A 19837-nucleotide genomic window follows, 5' to 3' on the forward strand; every position below is an offset into this window, starting at 1 on the left:
GGCAGAGGCAGGTGGATTTCTGTCAGGGTTTTGGGGTCAGCCAGGTCCAGGGTAATGAGAGTTCCAGGGTGGTCAGAGCCTCATAGTAGAGAGGCCTTGCCTCAGATAACAAATTAATAATAATAATAATAATAATAATAATAATAACAACAACAGGGTTGGGGATTTAGCTCAGTGGTAGAGCGCTTGCCTAGCAAGCGCAAGGCCCTGGGTTCGGTCCCCAGCTCCGAAAAATAGAAAAGAAAAAAAAATAATAATAACAACAACAACACATACATACATACATACATACACACACACATACATACATACATAGAACAAAAAAACTAAATAAAAATTTATAAAATTGTCTGCTCCCATGACACCTGTTGGGGAGAGTAAAGGATTTCCCATTTCTTTCTTTTTTTTTTTTAAGAATTATTTATTTACTTTTATGTTTAGGAGTGTACTGTAGCTTTTGTTTTTGTTCTAAGACCTATTTTATGTGTGAGTACACCGTAGCTGTCTTCAGACACACCAGAAGAGGGCATCAGATCCCATTACAGATGGCTGTGAGATCCCATGTGGTGGCTGGGATTTGAACTCAGGACCTCTGGAAGAGCAGTCAGTGCTCTTAACCACTGAGCCATCTCTCCAGCCCCAGGATTTCCCATTTCTAAATTTCTGTTGTACTGTTTATTTTTCTTTCTGTGCCTTTCCTTATTATCTATTCATTCTCCCTTCCTTCCTTGGAGTGGGCTGTTTTGAGACAGGGTTTCTCTGTGTAACAGAGCCTTGGCTATTCTGGAACTGACTATATAGATCAGGCTGGCTTTGAACTCACAGAGATCCACTTGCCTCTGCCTCCTGAGTGCTGGGTCTAAAGGCGTGTGCCATCAAGATACATTGTTGGTTTTCCTTGACTGAATCTCTCCTTATATTTAGCACCACTCAGAGACTTCCAGTGCTTGTGACTCAGAAAAACCTCAAAGGGGAAAAACCTAGTGAGGGTTCTGCTCAAGAACGGCTCTGTTCCCAGTCCTCGCCTCCTGTGCTGAGCCTGCTGTGTTTCCCAGGAGGATGTGAGCACTCTGTCATTCAGGAGACAAATGTCTGCAATGCTCAGTGTCAATGGAGTGGAATTCTCGCCATTCTCTGGCTTGCAACAGGTGGCGACAGGCACCTCTGAGCTCTGTGGAGGACAGTAGCTCTGTGACAGTAGTTCTTGTGGTTTTTGATGTGGGTGGCCCTGTGTCAGCCTGCTGAGAGGTTCGTCTCTCTTATCTCCTGGATCAGGTAAGGGGCTTTGCAGTGCACCCAAGGACAGTTGGCAGTAAGTCACCTCCTGGCTGGGGCTGCGTGAGACTCTCCATGGCCCTGGGAAGATGCTTTCCAGAAGGTGAGTCTGTATTTAGGGCTTCCTTGACATGAACTTGAGGAGACAAGGAAGATACCGTGTCCTCCGCAATGTGGGTAACATCACCCTCCTTTGACCTAGTCTAGTCTTGAATATCTCCCAGACATGACATCTTCCCAAAGATAATCATGAAAAGAGAAATTGCGATGTTCAGGGCTGGGGTGGGGGGTAGGGGTGGGACGAGGGTGTCTGTGGTCAGTGTGTACGTGCCCTGAGCAAGAAAGGGAAGGGCACCAAGTTTGTCAGCCTGTATTATGGAAGAAGCTTTACTTTCTGAAGTGATTGAGCTTTTTCGAGGGGAGCAGAACCTAGCTGCGTAGGCCCAGGGTTGGTTAAAGTCCTCTAAACCTCTCCATAGCTCTTGAAAACTTTGTGGTAGGAGAGGGTCTGGGAGGCTGAGTTTGCTCATGGAATTCCAGAAGATGAGCTTGGTGGGGCTGGGAGAGCATACGTCGGTAAGTAGAATCCTCTGTTTCTGGTTACGGAGCTTTAGAAGGTCTTTCTGCTGGGACTCCCCCCTTCCCCCCAGCTTGATCTTCCGTGGACACTGATGCTCTAGGCTTACTCTTGGCCAGGGCTCAGCCTCCCAGGAGTAAATTATAACCCACGACACCCACTCTGGTAAAAAGGTATGGATACCACGGCCAGAGGCAGGGTGGCTTTGGTAGGGAGGTGGGAAGGGCATTTTATTACAGAGTTGGACTGGGTGCAAGAGACTCACAGTATCAGGTGCTCACCCTGGATTACCAGACTGGCTTAGTCAGCTTTGCCTGCAAGTGGCTGCCGGGGAGGCCCCTGCTAGTGCAGGGAGCACAAGGCACAGCAGGCACTTCCTCACGGTGGCAGAGGGAGTAGTGGAGCACCATTTCCTCCCTCCCACCCACCCACCCTGCAAGTGTACACTGTCAGTACATCTGCTTGCGTCCTGTCTTCTTCAAGTGCTGGGGGGGGGGGTGCAGAGCCGGCTGAGCCTGGGTGCAGACATCCCATCAGTCAAGGGAGCTGGGCTGGAAGGTGGGCAAGCGCTTTAGGATGGGTACGGAAGCCAGAGGGAGGCACAGAGTAATAGTGCCAGGAGGAGCTTCCCAACCCCCGTGCCCAACCACTTCTCAGTGCCACTCAGACACATCCCTCTTTTTCTTCCCTGGCACATCCATCACATCCGGCTCCTGCCTCTTCTCCAGCCACACGTACCATGGATATCTAGTTGCCTTTTCTGTAGGAAGTATACGGGAAGGTGCTGTTGGAGGGCATCTTTCTCTGCTCCTTCTGGCCTGTTACCCTGGTCCTCACCCACTGCTGGCTCCAACCTTCCAGCTAGTAGCATCCGACTGCATCAACTCATCAACGTCCGCACACCCTGTGCTGTAGCACAGGGATCCCCTGGTGCTAGAGGAGGACCTCACAGTCTGCAGTACTCCAAAGGGAAGCTGTGTCCTGTGCCCACCTCCAGCCCCATTTCCTGGCACAACTTCCATATATCATAGGCCCCCTGATGCTTCTGGAGAGCAGGGTGTCTGCACTGCTGTCTTCACCTCCAGAGGGAAGACGCTGCTGGACAAGGCTCACTTTCAGAGCGGCCTCCTTCCGTCCTCCACTTCTGTGGACTTTTCAGGTGGTCAGGGGAATGGGGAGTTGCCCCACCCCTGTTAAGATAGAGGGCAGGGTGCAGGGCTGTAACTCAATTGGTAAGTGAACGTTCAGCATGTACAAGGCCCTGGGTTCAATACCCAGTGCTAGGGGGAACAAAGAGAAGAGGAGACAGAGAGATGGGTTAGCGGTTAGGAGAGCTTGCTGTTCTTGAAGAGAATGAGGTTCAGTTTCCAGCACCACACAGTGGCTCACGCCTATCTGTAGGCATGCATGTACTACATAACACACACACACGAGCAAAACACTCGTGCACTTAAAATAGGTAAACCTAAAAAAAAATAAAGAAGAAAAGAAAAAAAGTTGTAAGAAGGATTCAGGCCAATGGTACAGTTCTGCCATTTCAGCTGCCTGGGAGGCTGAGGCAGGGGAGCTGTAAGCTCAAGGGCAGCTTGGGCAACTTAGTGAGTGCCGTCTTCATTAGGTTTCTTATTGCTGTGCTAAAACACTGTAAGCAAAAGTCACCCAGGGAGGAAAGGGTTTATTCTGTTTACACGTTTACATCAAAGTCCACAAAGGAAGTCAAGGCAGGGGCCGGTGTGGAGACCATGGAGGGGTGCTGCTACTCACGGCTTGCTCAGTCTGCTTTCTTTTACACCCCAGAACCACCAGCGCAGGGATGACTGGCTCTACTGCACCCAGTCACTAAACGAGAAAATATATTACAGACTTGCCTGTAGGCAAATCGTATGGAGGTATTTTCTTAAGAAATGTTCTTCCTCAAGGACCCCAGCTTGTATCAAGTTGACATAAAATTAACCAGGATAGACCCTGACTCAAAATAAAAAGTGGGAGAGAGAGGACCAGGAATGTAGTCCAGGGATGGAGTATGAAAGTACCTTATGCGTGCGTGGACACGGATACAGACACACAGACACACAGACAGACACACAGACAGACACACATCAGGACTTGGCTACAACTCCTTGTAGAGTTCTTACCTAGCCACAACTGTGCTGTTGTTGTTGTTTTTGTTATGTCATCATTGGTTTTGTTTTGGAGAGGCTGAAGGGGCCGTGTTCTCAGATCTGCTGTGAAAAGCCTTTGCTGGTGGGAATCCTATAGGAGGACACCTACCAGCCAGGGAGCATTCATTCCAAGATGGTAGATGTTGGTCTCTTTAGGATCTATGTGGTTCTATGGCCTAGTGCGTCTGGGTTGTGGTCAGATGTTTTTGGTCCCAGCCCAGCTTCTTCAAGGACCAGTGAGTATTCCATTGTTCACGAATGTCCTAAGTACCTGGTCCAAGGTCTGCCTGTTAAGGTAGGGAGTCCTCCTGTCAGTGATACGTCCAAACCCGTGGTGGTCGAGCTCCAGGGAGAAAGAGGCTTATGCCACCTTTGGCCTCATTGATTAGGTCAAGCCCCGGGACTCATACATTGCTCTCAGGAAGTTCATGGATGTTGTGGGAGTTTGTGGGACCCCCTTCCCCAAACAGAAGGGCCAAGAGTCACTTGCTGGTTTAGTCTCCGGTTTCTCTGGGTCTCTTCTCATCATCAGAAGGGTAATGACCCCACCCTCTCCAACAGAGCAGGTGGAGGTGCCTGGGCAGAGGAAACGTCCGCCCACACAATGGCTTTATTTGCATCAGATTGCATCAGACCATTTCTAACTCTGGTGCACTTGCCTCTGTCCCTGGCTAGAGAAGGGGTCCATTGGGCCAGAAGTCACTCCACTCCCTGCTCTCAAGTCATCTGCTCACAGGTCAGCCTGAGACTGCCGTGGACTGATTCCCTTCAGTGGTGGCAAGGTTATCCCTGAGGTCTGCGTCAGTTCTCGGCTGGATGTGGTGGCAGTGCCAATCCTCTCTCCAGGTCCTGGCACTCCGGATCCTGCTCTCATATGTTCTAGGACCGGGCTGAGACTCTCATCCCCACTGTGCCAATAATTATCCCAAGAGGAGACAGATACTGCCCAGAGAGCTTAGCTTTGATACCCTTGGAGACCCAGGGGGCAGCCTCTATCCCAGAGGAGGGCAAAGCCTTAACAGTTTTGTCTAGAGATACAGATGGGCAGGCTGCTGAGCTGTGGGTTGAAGTTCACACAAGTCTGTCTTGAGGTTGTGAAGACTGGGTTTCGGGTAGGTGGGTCAGAGTGCTGTCTGCAGAGGCTGTGCTGGCTTCTGAAAGGCCAGTACTGTGGTCTCTGTGCTTGTGTTTCCTTCTCCCTTATCACTAATCAGACTTGTATAACCAGGGTGGCCCTGTTTCCTGCTCAGAGACTATCAGTGAGCCATCTGTAGATGCAAATGACTCTTCTGACAGGGCCTCAATAGAATCATGCAACCAGGCACTTCCTAAGACTTAGCTTCTGGTCTCCAGCCACTTGTGGTTCCCCAAGGTTCCCAGGGTTCAGGGGCTCTCTCTGTTCAGGAGGCTCCCTTTGGTGAGACAGCTCAGAACAGTGGATGACAGGCAACTTGCTGTCTAGACATCTGCTGCCTGCCTTCCGAGGGCAGAACTCTGGGATGAGCCTATTTCAGGAGTAATGAGGGAAGAGAATGTGTACAGGCTTACCCTGTGACCCAAGAGAAGAGCCCTGGTCCTCTTTGTGAGTCTACTCTGCATAGTGAATGAACAGCCTTTCACATGAGAGTTGTCAGAACCGAGGCAGAGCCAGTGTGGTGGCTCGTGCCTTTAACCCCAGCATCCCTGTACTCAAGAAGCAGAGACTGGAGTGGAGGATCTCTGAGTTTGAGTCCAGCCTGGTCTACACAGTGATTCCAGGACAGCCAGAGATACATAGACTCTGTCTCAAACCCCCTCAATGTCCCCCCACCAAAAAAAAAGACAAAAAAAAAAAAGAACCAAGCCAAAAAGTGCAGGTATGGCAGAACCCAGGGTAACATAGGGAGAGGTGCCCAGTCTCAGAGGACGGCACGAGACTGTGGACACGCTGCTACCGGAGCCTAGGATCCTGAAGATCTGAGTTGGAGGGGACTGCCTGCATGCGGAAGGTCCCAGCCTTTGGTTGGTTGGGCCAAGGGTCTTTTCTACACTTCAGCTAATCAGGGAAGCTGGAGAGATGTGTCCAGTCCTGTCCACAGGACACACTAAAGGTACCTGCTGGGTAGAATCCTGTGGAAAGCACACCTCACACAGAGTGCCTAGCACAGGGGGCACCTCCCACAGGGTGCCTAACTCAGGCCCTAGAGTTTTGTCTTTTGCAGGTTGTACCGTGGAGGGAGCAGCAGTGAAACAGGTCTCCTGGTTCCTGATCTACAGCTGTGTCTGCTCCTGTGTCTGCTGGGGAGTCTCCGTCCCAGCGCAGGAAGGAGGTAAAGGCTGGGTGCCACATCTCCCTCAGGTGGCTGCATAGAGAATTAGGGGAGTTGGGGACAAGTTAGCACCTGTAAAACATGGGCCCAAACTCTGTTGGCACGTGTCTTCGAGTATCCCGGGGTTTCCTACCCAACAAAGCTCTTAGGTCTGACTGGCCTACATATCATGTTCAAAACCCAGCCACCCCCAAGCCTCTCATCCTGCCCCTGACCTTCCCTGGGGATTTCCTTTGGAGTCTGTCTGGTCAGATCCTCCCCACCCACCTCAGCTCTGCCTTAAGGCCCTACTATGTGCTCCCACCATCTCCATTCCCAGGGCGGAAGGCTGGGACATTCACTTGCTTCAGCAACAGTGTTTTCAGGATTGACTGTCACTGGTCAGCTCCAGAGCCTGGCTCCAGGGCCTGGCTCCTCTTTACCAGGTGAGGATGGAAGGCCTACTTGGGGAGGACACAGGGTCCCTGTGGCGGCACCGTCTGAGCTACTAACACACGGTCTTCCTTCCCAGTAACCAGGTGACTGACATCAAGCACAAGTGCACCTTCTGGGACAGTAGGTGTACCCTGGTGCTGCCCAAGGAGGAGGCGTTCTTGCCCTTTGACAACTTCACCATCACACTCCACCGCTGTGTCATGGGACAGGAGCAGGTCAGCCTGGTGGACTCACAGTATCTGCCGAGGAGACACAGTGAGTGGGGCAGCCCTGACCGCTGTGAGGTCACGGCCTTGAGCTTTTGACTCTTCCTGAGAATCCTAACCCAGCAAGATGCAGGACCGGAAGCAGATTGGACCCTGGGAAGGGAGGGAGGGCGTGATGAACACCAGGGTCTATGCAGAGAATGGAAAGACATAACCTGCTGGGGGTAGAGACCACAGTCTGAACTGCTGGAAATGTGTGTCAGACACAGTGGGAATTACTCCAGGAAGATCTTCCAGTAGCCATTTGTGAAGGAAACCAAAGGCAAGATTCAGAAATTTACCTTGCTGCAGAGGCTTAAGGAAGTTATTGCCTGACTTTCCTGAATTAGTCTTCAAATGAGGCCCTGGTCTGAAGGAGCCTCACCCATGTCCTCTTGGGAATGCTCTTGGTCTTCAGTTCTGGCTATGCTGAGGGTACACAATGACAGCCACAGCCTCACAGGGCCCCTCTTTGTTTCAGTCAAGCTGGATCCGCCCTCTGATCTGCAGAGCAATGTCAGCTCTGGGCGTTGCGTCCTGACCTGGGGTATCAGTTTTGGTCTGGAGCCCTTGATCACATCCCTCAGCTATGAGCTGGCCTTCAAGAGGCAGGAAGAGGCCTGGGAGGTAACATGTTGGGAGTTCCCAGGGGTCTCTCTCCCGGGACTGGCTAGAGTCACTGGTGAGAACAGAGGCGGGTCAGAGCTGGACGTGTGTGTGTGTGTGTCTACAGACAAACCTAAGCTTGTGTGTACGTATGTCTACGAAGGTAGCATGTGGGTGTACCTATTTGTACATGCATGTTTGTATGTGAACCTGTAGATGGGTGGATGTGCTAGGCGGAAGGTGTAAATGTGACACGTGTGTACGTGCACCCATACATGTGTGGGAGTGGGTGTGTTGGTGCATGTGCACCCATTCTTTAGGACCCTGCACTCAGTCAAATGCTTACAACCCTGCAGCAGGCCCGGCTCAAGGACCGTATCGTTGGAGTGACCTGGCTCGTACTTGAAGCCATCGAACTGAATCCCGATACCATCTACGAGGCCAGACTGCGTGTCCAGATGGCGTTAGAGAGTTATGATGACAAGACGGAGGGGGAATATTATAAGAGCCATTGGAGCGAGTGGAGCCAGTCCGTGTCCTTTCCTTCTCCCCGCAGGAAGACTCAGGGTGGGTGCTAGGTGGTGGTTGCTTTGTCACGGCCGGGACTGAGCGGAGTCTCTCCCTTGGTTTCTCCTGCCCTGCCCCCATTTCATCAACCTGCAGCCCTTCCCTCATTTCTGAGACATGTGGAGTCCAGAGATAACGGCCATCCTTAGGAGCAAGTGTGTCCAGGGCTTCACAATGGCTGGAGCTTCCGGCTGAGGCTGGACAAGCCCTGGGTTTCTCTTGTGAGAGTTGGGCTGTACAGTGATGACCACCGGCCGTGTGGCAGACAGGAAGGGGGAGGTACAGAGGAGAGCACCCAGGGACATCAGATGTGACACAAATGCCAAGGCCCATCCTAAACCCTTTCTGCTTTGGCTCAGAGAAGTAGTGGTGACTTCTTTGCCATGTGGACTTGGGAGAACATCTTGGTTCTGAGGCTACTCACCGTTATGGATTCTTCTGCCTACAGGGCTCCTGATCCCACGCTGGCAGGGGTCAGCCAGCATCCTTGTTGCTGTGCCCATCTTTCTTCTGCTGACTGGCCTTATCCACTTTCTCTTCAGGCTGTCTCCCAAGTAGGTAGCCAATGAGTGTGTGTGTGCATGTGCATGTGTGTGTGTGTATGTGCTTGCACGTGTGCGTGAAACTGGGGAACTGCAGCGGCCTGTTCATGGTGCAGACGTGACCTCTGGAACCATTGGCTTCATCTGAGAGCTAAGGACACAGCTAGTTGTTACCAGACCCTGATCCTACTCCTGGGGATGGGTCTGTGAAAGGGTGCAGACCGTGGTGTAAATGGATCCATAGGGCATTAGTCAGAGAGGCCACTGTCCTGGGGTCTGTCCAGAGGCTGGATTTACTTGCTTGCTTACTTGTTTGTTTTTGATGGGTGTTACTATATGCCCGTTTTGGTCTTCAATAAATGGGCTTATGTGATCTTCATGCCCCAGCCTTCTGGGTAGCTAGAGTAACAAGCATGTGTTGGTGTGTCCAGTAGCCCTCCGAGGACAGGTTTGAATACAGTAGGCACATCTGGTAGGTAGAAGAGAGCTCTGGTCTTGGCAGTGACCTAGGTTTTTCTGGAATGTGGCACTGGGAAAGGCCTCTCTCTGGGTCCCTTTGGTTCAGACTTTTCTATTTTTGGCTGCAGGGTGAAGAGAATCTTTTACCAGAATGTTCCCTCTCCCGAGGCATTCTTCCATCCTCTCTACAGTGTGTACCATGGGGACTTCCAGGTGTGTACAGGGCAACTTCAGGGAGGTGGGGTCGAGTGTAGTATTACCGGGGCCGATATGGCTTAGAAGTCTGCCTTGTGTGTGCAGAATCTAGGCTTAGACTGGCGCCATGAGCAAGCATGGGGACCTTGTTCGTGCTCCGAGCCTCTCACAAACATAGTAGGTTTACATTTGTGCCCTAGCTTCAGTGGGCGCATATTGTGTCATTTAGATGGGATGGTGTAATGGGATATAGCAATGGTGGACGGGGTGAGATACAGGGGCATTTTGTGGAGGCTTCTGGGCCCACTGAGAGGCACTGAGGTCTTTGGGAGGTTCAGTTCTCCTGTTGCTTCCAAGGATCCAGGCTCCAGTTCTGTGCAGCTGCATTGGGGGTGGGTTGGGGTGGGGGATGCTGGCTGGGCCTTGGCAGCGTTCTGTCATGGTTTTGGTTTGTCTTGGGCACCTGGTTCATGTTGCCATAAGCTTGTGACCCTGGGCTGAGGAGGGCACTGAGGGACCTGAAGAACTCGGGGCCTGCTGAAGGTTTACACATGGGAGGAAGGTAGACTGGGCACGGGCACTGCTTGGCTGCGGGAGTGCAGGTTGGAGCCTCCTGGAGGAAGGGGTCTGGGCTGTGCAGGGGAGAAAGTCGCTCCCAGAGGGAGTCCCGAGTATGTTGTCTGAGACTTCCTCCTGCCCCCTGTTCTGATGCAGACCTGGATAGGGGCCCGCAGAGCCGGACCACAAGCAAGACAGGATGGTGCCAGCGCTCCGTCGGGAGACTCAGAGTCCAGCATCTGGGAGGCCATCGCCACACTCACCTATAGCCCAGCATGCTCTGTGCAGTTTCCTAGCCTGAAGTGGGAGGCCACAGCCCCTGGCTTCCCAGGACCCCCAGGCTCAGAGCTTGTGCTGCCGGCAGGGTGTCTGGAGTTGGAAGGACAGCCATCTGCCTACCTGCCCCAGGAGGACTGGGCCCCACTGGGCTCTGCCAGGCCGCCCCCTCTAGACTCAGACAGTGGCAGCAGTGACTACTGCATGCTGGACTGCCGTGAGGAGTATGACCTCTCAGTCTTCCCAGAACACACCCTGAGTCCCGAGTTCACACTGGCTCAGCCTGTGGCCCTTGCTGTGTCTAGCAGGGCCTGATAGCTACCAAGGGATGTGGGCATTCTCATCCCTCCTTATTCTCAGATGGCACCAGATGCAGAGCCAGCGTATCTCTGCTAGATGCACCATGTCTGTTTCGGGGAGGTGAACAAAAGGCCCTGGAGCTGGCCCTGGGGCGTGTATAGAACTCCGGAGAAGAGGCAGCTGTGCACCGATCAGAGGCTACGTGGATGGAAGCAACAGACTGAGTCTCACCCCGCTGCTCTGCCTCTCTGGTGGAGATGTCTCCGAGTTCAGCATCTTAACACCCGCCTTCTCTTCTTTCCTCTCTCTGGCTTTTTCCCAGGCCGGAAAAGAGGGTGTGACAGGCAGCCTGGTCTATCCTCGTGCCCCTAAAGGGCTAGCCTGAGCCCAGGGACACTGATGAGACGACATCAGTGAAAAAGTGTTCTTTCTCAGTGCCTTCCCCATTAAGACCGGAAGGGACGCTTTCGACTTTGCAGACCGTGGATGGCGGGGGGTGGAGGGAATGGCGGAGCTTTGAGCAGGTGGGGAATGTCCATCTCTGAGCTTTTGGGGTTCCAAGAACAGCTGGAAGGAGTCTCACCGAATGATTCACAGATGCCTTACCAGTCTGTGGCATTTTCTTTCCTGGTGTTGTGATAAAACACCGTAATCAAAAATGACTTACAGAAGGAAGAGTCGGTTTTGGTTTAGGGTTCCAGAAGTGTGGAAGCATGGCAGCAGGAACCGGAAGCCGAGAGCTCAAGTCTCAACCTAAAGCTGAAGCAGAATGGACTGCAAGCGCTGTCCCCGCCCACTCCAGCAAGGCTCCACCTCCTAAAGGTTCCGCAGCCTTGCTGAACAGTGCGGCGGAATAGAGAGCAAGTGTTCCAGTATCTGAGCCTGTGGGGAACGTTTCTCATTCAAACCACCTCACTGCCTGCCCCTAACCTTCCACTGTTCTTAGGAAAAAAGCTGACACCCAGGGCCATGAGACACGGTTGGGAGTGGCTATTTTTCAGCAGCTGTGGCCTATGAAGAACACCGATACCCCTAACTGCCTCGTGGGGTAGCCGGGAGAGAGCGATGGTGGGCTAGAATGTGGCTGTTATTTTCCTTGGCTTGCCGTAACAGAAGACCAGAAACCGGGTAGCCAACACCGTGGATTTGTTTTCTCTCTGCTCTGCGGTACACGGGTCTGGAATGGAGACACCAGGAAGGCCGTGCTCCTGGAAGGTAGGGTTTGTTTCAAGCCCTGCTTCACATTTACTTTCCTCTGAGCCTCCTCTTCCAGACTGAGACCGGATGTCACCCAATGGCGGGGACAGGGCGTTTGTGCAGATTTGCAGCTGTAAAGCACTGGCCCAACAGAAGTCCTCTTGCTACTCGGAGGGTTTTTAAAGGACAAGCGTGGAAACTGTGTTAAGTGTGAGGATGATTTCTGATCCCTGAACACTGTGCAAGAGAGGGCCGCACTACTACATGGAGGTCATGGAAGAGCGGGGAGGACGGCAGCATTGTGGGCTCAGAGCTGGTGTTCTGGGACTGCTCACAATGGTGACAGTGATCAGGATATTTAGAATAAGTCGGCATTTCTCAGGTAGAAGAAATTTCTAGTTTGTCAGTAAGCCCTCAACTATTTTAAAATTTATCTTTCATTTAAATAATTACCCTTTTCGTGAAGATAGGCACAGTATATAAACCTGCATAAATACTACCCTGGCTTCTACTATTCTCTTCCTGATTCCGAGGCTTCCTGTTATGCTGTATAAATCAGCCGATGTAAACCAGCACCAAGGTTTGTGTGTTTTGTAGGTCATGGAATCATCTGCGAAAACAAGGAAAGAGTAAAATTTTACAAAAGGCAATTTAAGATTTGGGAAACCCGGGCTTTTTAGTATACTCCTGTAACACCATTCCCATGACCATCAGGGCCCTTACAAAAAGAAGTAAGATGTAATTGGTGAGAATAATTGTCAGCAAATATTTCAAAACATTGTAATTAACCCTGGGCAGTGGTTACTGGACAGTCCTCGTGTCTTTTGTCTGGGTGTTAGTATCAGTTACTTAGAAGCTTGAAGAGGATGGAAAAGCTCAGTGTCTGTAGCAATTCATTCAAAAGACAAGAGAACTGTCCCTTATTCTCTGTATCTGTGCTTTTCATCTCTGTGGCAATTATCTTAGGGTCTGAAATGTGAATAAAGGCCTTCCATATTCCTTTTATCTTCAAATAATCATATTCTCTTATAAATAGATAAGTATATCAGGCTGTTCTTTCATGTATGTATTTTAATAAAGATTTTTTTCCATTAAGAACTGTTCTGTGGATAGATGTTTTGCCTGTCCATATGTATGTCCACCATGTGTGTGTGCAGTGCCAGAAGAGGGCGTTAGATCTCCTGGGACTGGAATTACAGATGGCTGTTAGATGCCATGTGGGTGCTGGGAATCGAACCCTGATCCCCTGGAAGAACAGCCAGTGCTCTTAACTGATGAATCCCCTCTCCAGCCTCACCTGGACCTTTCACGGTCAGTATATTTATAAGAATTCTCTCCAGAGTGAACCTCAACATCAAAAAGGTTTATATGTTCATTAAAGGTGCTATCATGCTCCTCACATTTGAAGGGGGCTTCTCCAGCATGAACCTTGCAACATTCTGTAAAACTTGAACACTGGTTAAGGGTTCGCAACATTCATAACATTTGCGGGGCTTCCTCCGCTGTGGGCTTTGATGTTTACTAAGGACTGAACACTGGCTGAAGGATTTTCACATTCTTTTGTTTGTTTGTTTGTTTTTGAGACAAAGTTTCTCTGTGTAGCCAGGGCTGTCCTGGAAGTCCCTCTGTAGACCAGGCTGGCCTTGCACTCAGAGATCCACCTGCCCCTGTCTCTCCAGGCCGAGATTACAGGTGTTCACCACCGCTGCCCGGCTGGATTTTCACAGTCGTCACACCTATAGGATCTCACATCTGTGTGATATGTATGTGTAATTATAGACCTTTTATGTACTAATGCATATTATATATAATTACATATCATGCTTAATAAAGCATGGACATTATTAAAAACCTTTCCATTCTTCTCCATGTCGACATCCAGTTAGACCAGCACCGTTTGTTAAAGACGCTTTCTCTTTTCCATGGTATGGTTTTCGGCTTCTTTGTCAAAAATCAAGTGTCTAAGGGTGTGTGTGCCTGTTTATTTCTGGGTTTTTGATTCGATTCCATCGATCCACCTATGTGTTTCTATACCAATACCATGCAGTTTTTATTTATTTTATGTATGCATACACTGTAGCTGTCTTCAGACACACCAGAAGAGGGCATTGGATCCCATTACAGATGGTTGTGAGTCACCATATGGGTGCTGGGAATTGAACTCAGGACCTCTGGAAGAGCAGCCAGTGCTCTTAACCACTGAGCCATCTCTCCAGCCTGCAGGTTTTATTACTATTGCTCCGTAGTGCAGCTTGGGGTCAGGAGTAGAGAAACTCCAGCAAATCTTTTACTGTCCAGGATCGTCTTGAGTTTTTTGCTTCTCCATACGAAATTGAGAATTGTCCTTTTGAGGCCAGTAAAGATTCGTGCTGGAATTTTGATGGGGATCGTATTGAATCTGTCGATTGCTTTTGATGACATTTCACTGTGTCGCGCCCACCTCGTCCAGCAAGGAAGACGCAACACGGTTGGATTCTTCTCAACAGCCTTTACTGCAGGACACCTTCTTTGTTGATACAGGGAGGCGGCGGCAGCCAGCCCTAAGTGTTACAGCTCCAAGTGTTACAGCTCCAAGTGTTACTGCGCCGAGCGGCAAAGCCGCTCGGCTTATATACACAATAGTATGCTAATCTTCTTTCAGGGATTGGTGGGGCACGAGTCACCCCACTGCCATCCCAGCTACTTGTCCTCCAGAGATTGGCGAGGCATGAACTCCCATTTAGCATAGTACCGCCCCAGCCAGACTGACGTCAGGTGCAAAACTCCACGCATGCTCAGTACTGTTGTTAGGAGGGCGCCAGATTCACCTCATTATCATACAGCTGTCGCACCGCTCCCTACATCACTGTGTTAATCCTGCCCATCCACGAGCACGGGCGATCATTACATTTTCTGATGCCTTCCTCTATTTCTTTCTTCAGAGACTTGAAGTTCTTGTCATACAGGCCATGGTATTTTAGATTATATGTGGCTATTGTGAAGTACATTGTCTCCCTAACATCTTTCTTGGCTTGTTTGTCCCTTATATAGAGGAGGGCTACTGATTTCTTTGAGTTAATTCTGTATCCAGCCACTTTGCTGAAGTTGTTTATCAGTCGTAGGAGTTCTCTGGAAGAATTTTTGGGGTCTTTATGTATACGATCATATCATCTGCAAAAAAGTGACACTTTGACTTTTTCCTTTCCAATTTGTATCCCCTTGATCTCCTTTAGTCGTCTTACTGCTCTGGCTAGAACTTCAAGTGCTATATTAAAGACACAGGAGAGAATGGTCAGCTTTGTCTTGTCCCCGATTTTAGCAGAAATGCTTTAAGTTGCTCTCCATTTAATTTAACGTTGGCTATTGGCTTGCTGTCTGCTGCCCTTTTTTGTGCTGTGCATAGGCTAGCTGGGCTCTGGTGGAGCCATATTGCCCTGGTTCTTGTTGATTGTGTTCTCACAGTGTCCTTTAGGCATCTGGTTTTCCTTGGTGTTGCCTGGATGATCCTGATGGCGGCAGGAATATGGGAGGAGCCATGAACCAGACAATGGAAGTCAGGGTACTCTAATCTGTTGGCTGTGCCTCAGGAAGACCCCCCCCCCTGCAGGCTGTCTTAGTCAGACACAGTGGAGGATGGATCCAACTCTGTAGGCTGTCCCAGGCAGACCAGCTGGGTGGCGGGCAGAGCCAATTAAGATACGTGGTCGGGCAGGGTTCTAAGCTGGTTAGTTTTGGGGCCCTGAAAATTTTCTCAGGGTGGGGAGCAGGAAGCTCTTAAGGTCCAGCCAGGCTCCTCTAGACTGAGGAGTGAGCCTGGAGCTAGACAATGGGGTTCTGGGGACCCCACTCCATGAGGCAACTCTTGTAAAGGAAAGCATTTAATTAGGGGCTTGTTTACGATTCAGAGCAGTGGTTCTCAACCATCCTAGTGTTCTTCATGTTGTGGTGACCTCCAGTCATAAGATCGCTTTCATTGCTACTTCATAACTGCAATTTTGTACTGTTATGAGTCATAATGCAAATATCTATGTTTTCCAATAGTCTTAGGTGACCCTCGTGAAAGGGTCCTTCTACCTCAAAGGGGTTGCAGCCCACAGTTTAGAGGGTTCCGCCCATGATCATCGTGGCAGGAAGTGGACAGGCTTGGCGTTGGAGCAGTAGCTGAGAGCTTTACATCCTGATCTGCAGACAACAGGGGGGGGGGAGAGACAGAGAGAGAGAGAGACAGAGAGAGAGAGAGACAGACAGAGAGAGACAGACAGAGAGAGACAGACAGAGAGAGACAGAGACAAACGGAGACAGACAGAGAGAGGTGTGGGGGTGTGAGAGACACTGGGCTTGGCATGAGCATTTGAAATCCCAAAGCCACCCTCAGTGACACACTTCCTTCAACAAGGTCACATGTCCTAATCCTTCTGAAACAGTTCCATGCTCTGGGGACTAAGTGTTCAAATATATGAGTCTAACAAACAAAAAATGGTTTAGTTCTTCACTTAAATAATGCTGTCCAAATTAAAAACAAACAAACAAAAACCAGTTTGGTTCTTCACTTAAATAATGCTGTCAAAATTAAAAACAAACAAACAAATAAATATATGAGTCTAAGTGGGCCATGCTCATGCAAACCCATACAACCCACATCACATAACTGAAACTAAAATAAAAACCTACAAGGTTCAAGAAGACCAATCACCTGCTGCTAAGTTAAAGACAGAAGCAAAATGACATCCCACAAGTCACCAAGAGGGAATAGAAAATGACCTCTCCCAGGCCAGCAAGGTGGCTCTTCAGGTGGAGAGCGTGTTCACACCTGTACACAAGTGCAAAAACAGAGGCCTGGGGAGATGGCTCACAGTTAAGAGCGCCTTGTTCCCAGCACCCATACGGTGGCTCCTAAGGGTCTGGAGTGACAGTCCCAGGAGATTCATTGCCCTCTTTTGTCTGCACTGGCACCAGGCCTGCTCATAGAGCACAGTCATACAGAGAGGAAAAACACCCACACCACAAAAAGGAATCTGTCCAATTGAGCAGAACTCACAAATATACTTGGAGACGATGTCGTTGGGAGTTTTAAAAACCGACACAGAGACACACATTTAAGGAGAAAAACGAAGAGAAAAGCTACGGTTTTCTGATTTCCCATCTTCTTTTCGTTTTTCATTTGTTTTGAGGTAAAATTTAAATTTAAAAATTTCAATTAATTTAAATTTAATACATGTGGCAATGTATTATTCTTGTTCCTTCCCCCCTGAAAATGAAAGGAAGTAATAAAACATATGTTTGTAATATGGAGGCAAAATGTAATGAAAGCCCCAGCCGCATCATAAAGCCAGTATCTCAGTCCCAAAGGGAGAGCCTTCAGTCTCTGTGCAAAGAGAAACTAAACCCATGGCTTTCCTCATCAAACACAATGCTGTACTCGAGTTGTGACGATAAGAAAGCAATTCACAGGGGAAAGCCAGAGAGAGAAAGAGAGAGAGAGAGAAAGAGAGAGAGAGAGAGACAGAGACAGAGACAGAGTCAGAGACACAGAGGGAGACAGAGAGAGATAGAGACAGAGAGAGAGAAGAGGAGAGAGAGATAGGGAGAGAGAGAAGAGGAGAGACACACAGAGAGAGAGAGACAGAGAGAGAGAGAGAGAGAGAGAGAGAGAGAGAGAGAGAGAGAAGAGGAGAGGAGAGAAAGAACTTTAGCCAGAGAAGGAAATTCTCAGTTGTAACAGGACGGCTGCACTGTACCAAGGACATGTCACTGAAGTGACACCAGTGGCCAAAATAAAGAAAAGTAGAAGCCTATTTTAATCCACTCTTGAGAAGACATCAGTTTAAGGAACGCCAAGCTGCGGGTGCACCTACGCAAACGCCTGCCAATGGGGTGCTGGAAGCTCATGGCGCTCGAGGATGGCGTCTGGTCTTCTCCTCTCTGCACAGTCTCCCAGTGCAGGTCCCTGTAGCCTGGAATGAACCCTTCCGTTCACTTGCCGTGAGATTCTCCTGGGAAACCGTGCACGTTTGCAGCGTGTCACACCGTGCACGTTTGCAGCGTGTCACATCATACTTCATTGGAGGTTTCTGCATTTTTGGAATGGGTCTACATCCCCAAATTTCTACAATTCTTAAAATTTGTGAAGGTTTCAACCACTTTTTTTTAAAAAAATAAATTTTCTGATCCCCTTTCTAAACTCTTCCCTTCTGGAATTAATACAATTTGAACAAATTTGTATTTCTGCTTTGAGGTTTTCATGTATTCAGACAATGTACTTTGATCATATCAACCCCCTGCTACCCACCTAATGTTCCAGGAAACCCACAACCTGTCTCTCTGTAAACTTCGCTATCTCTATTTTACATTTATTATTACTGTGTCCTGAGTCCATTCAGTGCTGACTATAGACGCACAAATGTGTGGTCACCCACTGGGGCATGGACAAACCCTCAGTAGCAAGGTCCACAAAGGAAAAACGACTCTCCCCTTTGTAACAGTGTCCACCTCCAGTGGCTCCTCCAGTTGGGTTGAGGCCTCCCTGTCTCTTTCTTTCTTCCTTCCTTCCTTCCTTTCTTTCTTTCTTTCTCTCTCTCTTTCTTTCTTTCCTTCCTTCTTTCTTTCTTTCTTTCTTTCACATACTTAATTCACTTTATTTATTTACTTTGTTTTTTGGAGGTCGACCAGTTGGCCTCTTTTCTTTTTTCATTTTATTTTTATATATGTGAGTGCACTATCGCTGTCTTCAGACGCACCAGAAGAGGAGGGTATTGGATTCCCATTACAGATGGTTGTGAGCCACCATGTGGTTGCTGGGATTTGAACTCAGGATCTCTGGAAGAGCAGTCAGTGCTCTTAACTGCTGAGCCATCTCTCCAGTCCCTAATTTTTAAAAATAAATAAATAAATAAAATCCTTATGTGGTACCCACAGCTGGAACCTAGGTCCTCTGAACAGAGACTCTGGTGTGGGTTTTCGCAAGAATTCCTGATAGGGAGACCAGGTGAACACGGTCTCTTTCCAGAGGTCAGGGGTCAGGTAGCTGTAGGTCTTGGAGATGGCGTCAAAGGTGGCCTTAGCAAAGTTGCCCAGGGTGGCAGTGCAGACCCTGGCTGAAGTGTAGCAGTCATCTATACTGGCCATCATCAGTAGCTTCTTGGGCACAGGAGCAGAGACGATGCCAGTGCCTCTGGGGGTGGGGATGAGACACACCAGCACAGAGCCACAGTGGCCTGTCACCTTGCATGGCACAGTATGGGGCTTGTCAATCTTGTTCCCCGAGTAGCCTCTCCGCACTGGGACAATCGAAAGCTTGGCCAGGATGATGGCCCCTCGGATAGCAGTGGTAACCTCCTTGGAGCACTTAACTCCAAGACCAACGTGGCCATTGTAGTCCCCAACAGCTACAAAAGCTTTGAACCGTGTCCGCTGGCCAGTCCAAGTCTGCGTTTGCACCAGCATGATTTTCAGAGCCTCATCCTTTAGGGATGCGCACAGGAAAAAGTCAATAATCACAGACTCCTTAATGGGCAGGGAGAACAGGTAGATCTCCTCCAAGGACTTGATCTTCATGTCCTTAACCAGGCGGCCCAGCTTGGTGACGGGGATCCACTGAAGGAAGAGATCAGTCAAAGGGCTGCCTCTCCGTGCAGAGGGTGAGCAGCCCGCCCCATCAGCGGCCGATACCCACCTCCTTGTCTTCAGCTTTACCTCCATGACCATGGTTCATGGCCCCTAAGACCGCTGCCGAATCCTCCGCGGAAAGGAAGCAAGCCATGGCGGCCTCCTAATCCTGGGCCTCCGGGTCCTCTGGACCCTTCCTCTGCACCGGCGTCATTCCCCATTTTGTTTTTCCCAAAGAAGTCCCTGCTGGAATTTTGATTGCCTCGATCCTGGGAGAGTCTTGTGCAGGCAACCAAGGCTGCTGTGAACGGAAGTGTACAATGGTGACGTGGGACAGGCTCTATAATTGAGAGGTTCCTGACAGAGAGGGCCAGGGACTGAGAAATAAAGAAGATAGGAAAGTTTGGGATCGGGAGGTTCTGCACAAGCTGGTGCTCCCACGAGCACGTTTATTAAGTACAGCATCTTATTTATGTTCTGTGGGGGGAGTGGTGGTGGTGGAAATGGCACAGAGTCAACAGGAAGCTATCATATAGTGCTGCACAACGGG

The 19837-nt window shown here is 49.7% G+C and overlaps 1 protein-coding gene and 1 pseudogene across 1 annotated transcript; one reads left to right on the top strand and one right to left on the bottom strand.

Annotated features, from left to right (window-relative positions):
* Nucleotides 1-1338: 1338 nt before the first annotated feature.
* Nucleotides 1339-12796, top strand: Il9r (interleukin 9 receptor). The gene is made up of 9 exons (NM_017021.2): nt 1339-1378; nt 6216-6323; nt 6643-6748; nt 6835-7013; nt 7485-7630; nt 7966-8176; nt 8625-8730; nt 9306-9390; nt 10087-12796. Exons 1-9 carry the CDS (start codon nt 1351-1353, stop codon nt 10519-10521), a joined length of 1404 nt encoding a protein of 467 aa, NP_058717.2. The 5' UTR covers nt 1339-1350; the 3' UTR covers nt 10522-12796.
* Nucleotides 12797-18565: 5769 nt separating this feature from the next.
* Nucleotides 18566-19454, bottom strand: Rps2-ps36 (ribosomal protein S2, pseudogene 36; annotated as a pseudogene).
* Between the last annotated feature and the right edge of the window lie 383 nt (nt 19455-19837).

Source organism: Rattus norvegicus, chromosome 10 (assembly GCF_036323735.1).
Source record: "Rattus norvegicus strain BN/NHsdMcwi chromosome 10, GRCr8, whole genome shotgun sequence".
Lineage (NCBI taxonomy): Eukaryota > Metazoa > Chordata > Mammalia > Rodentia > Muridae > Rattus > Rattus norvegicus.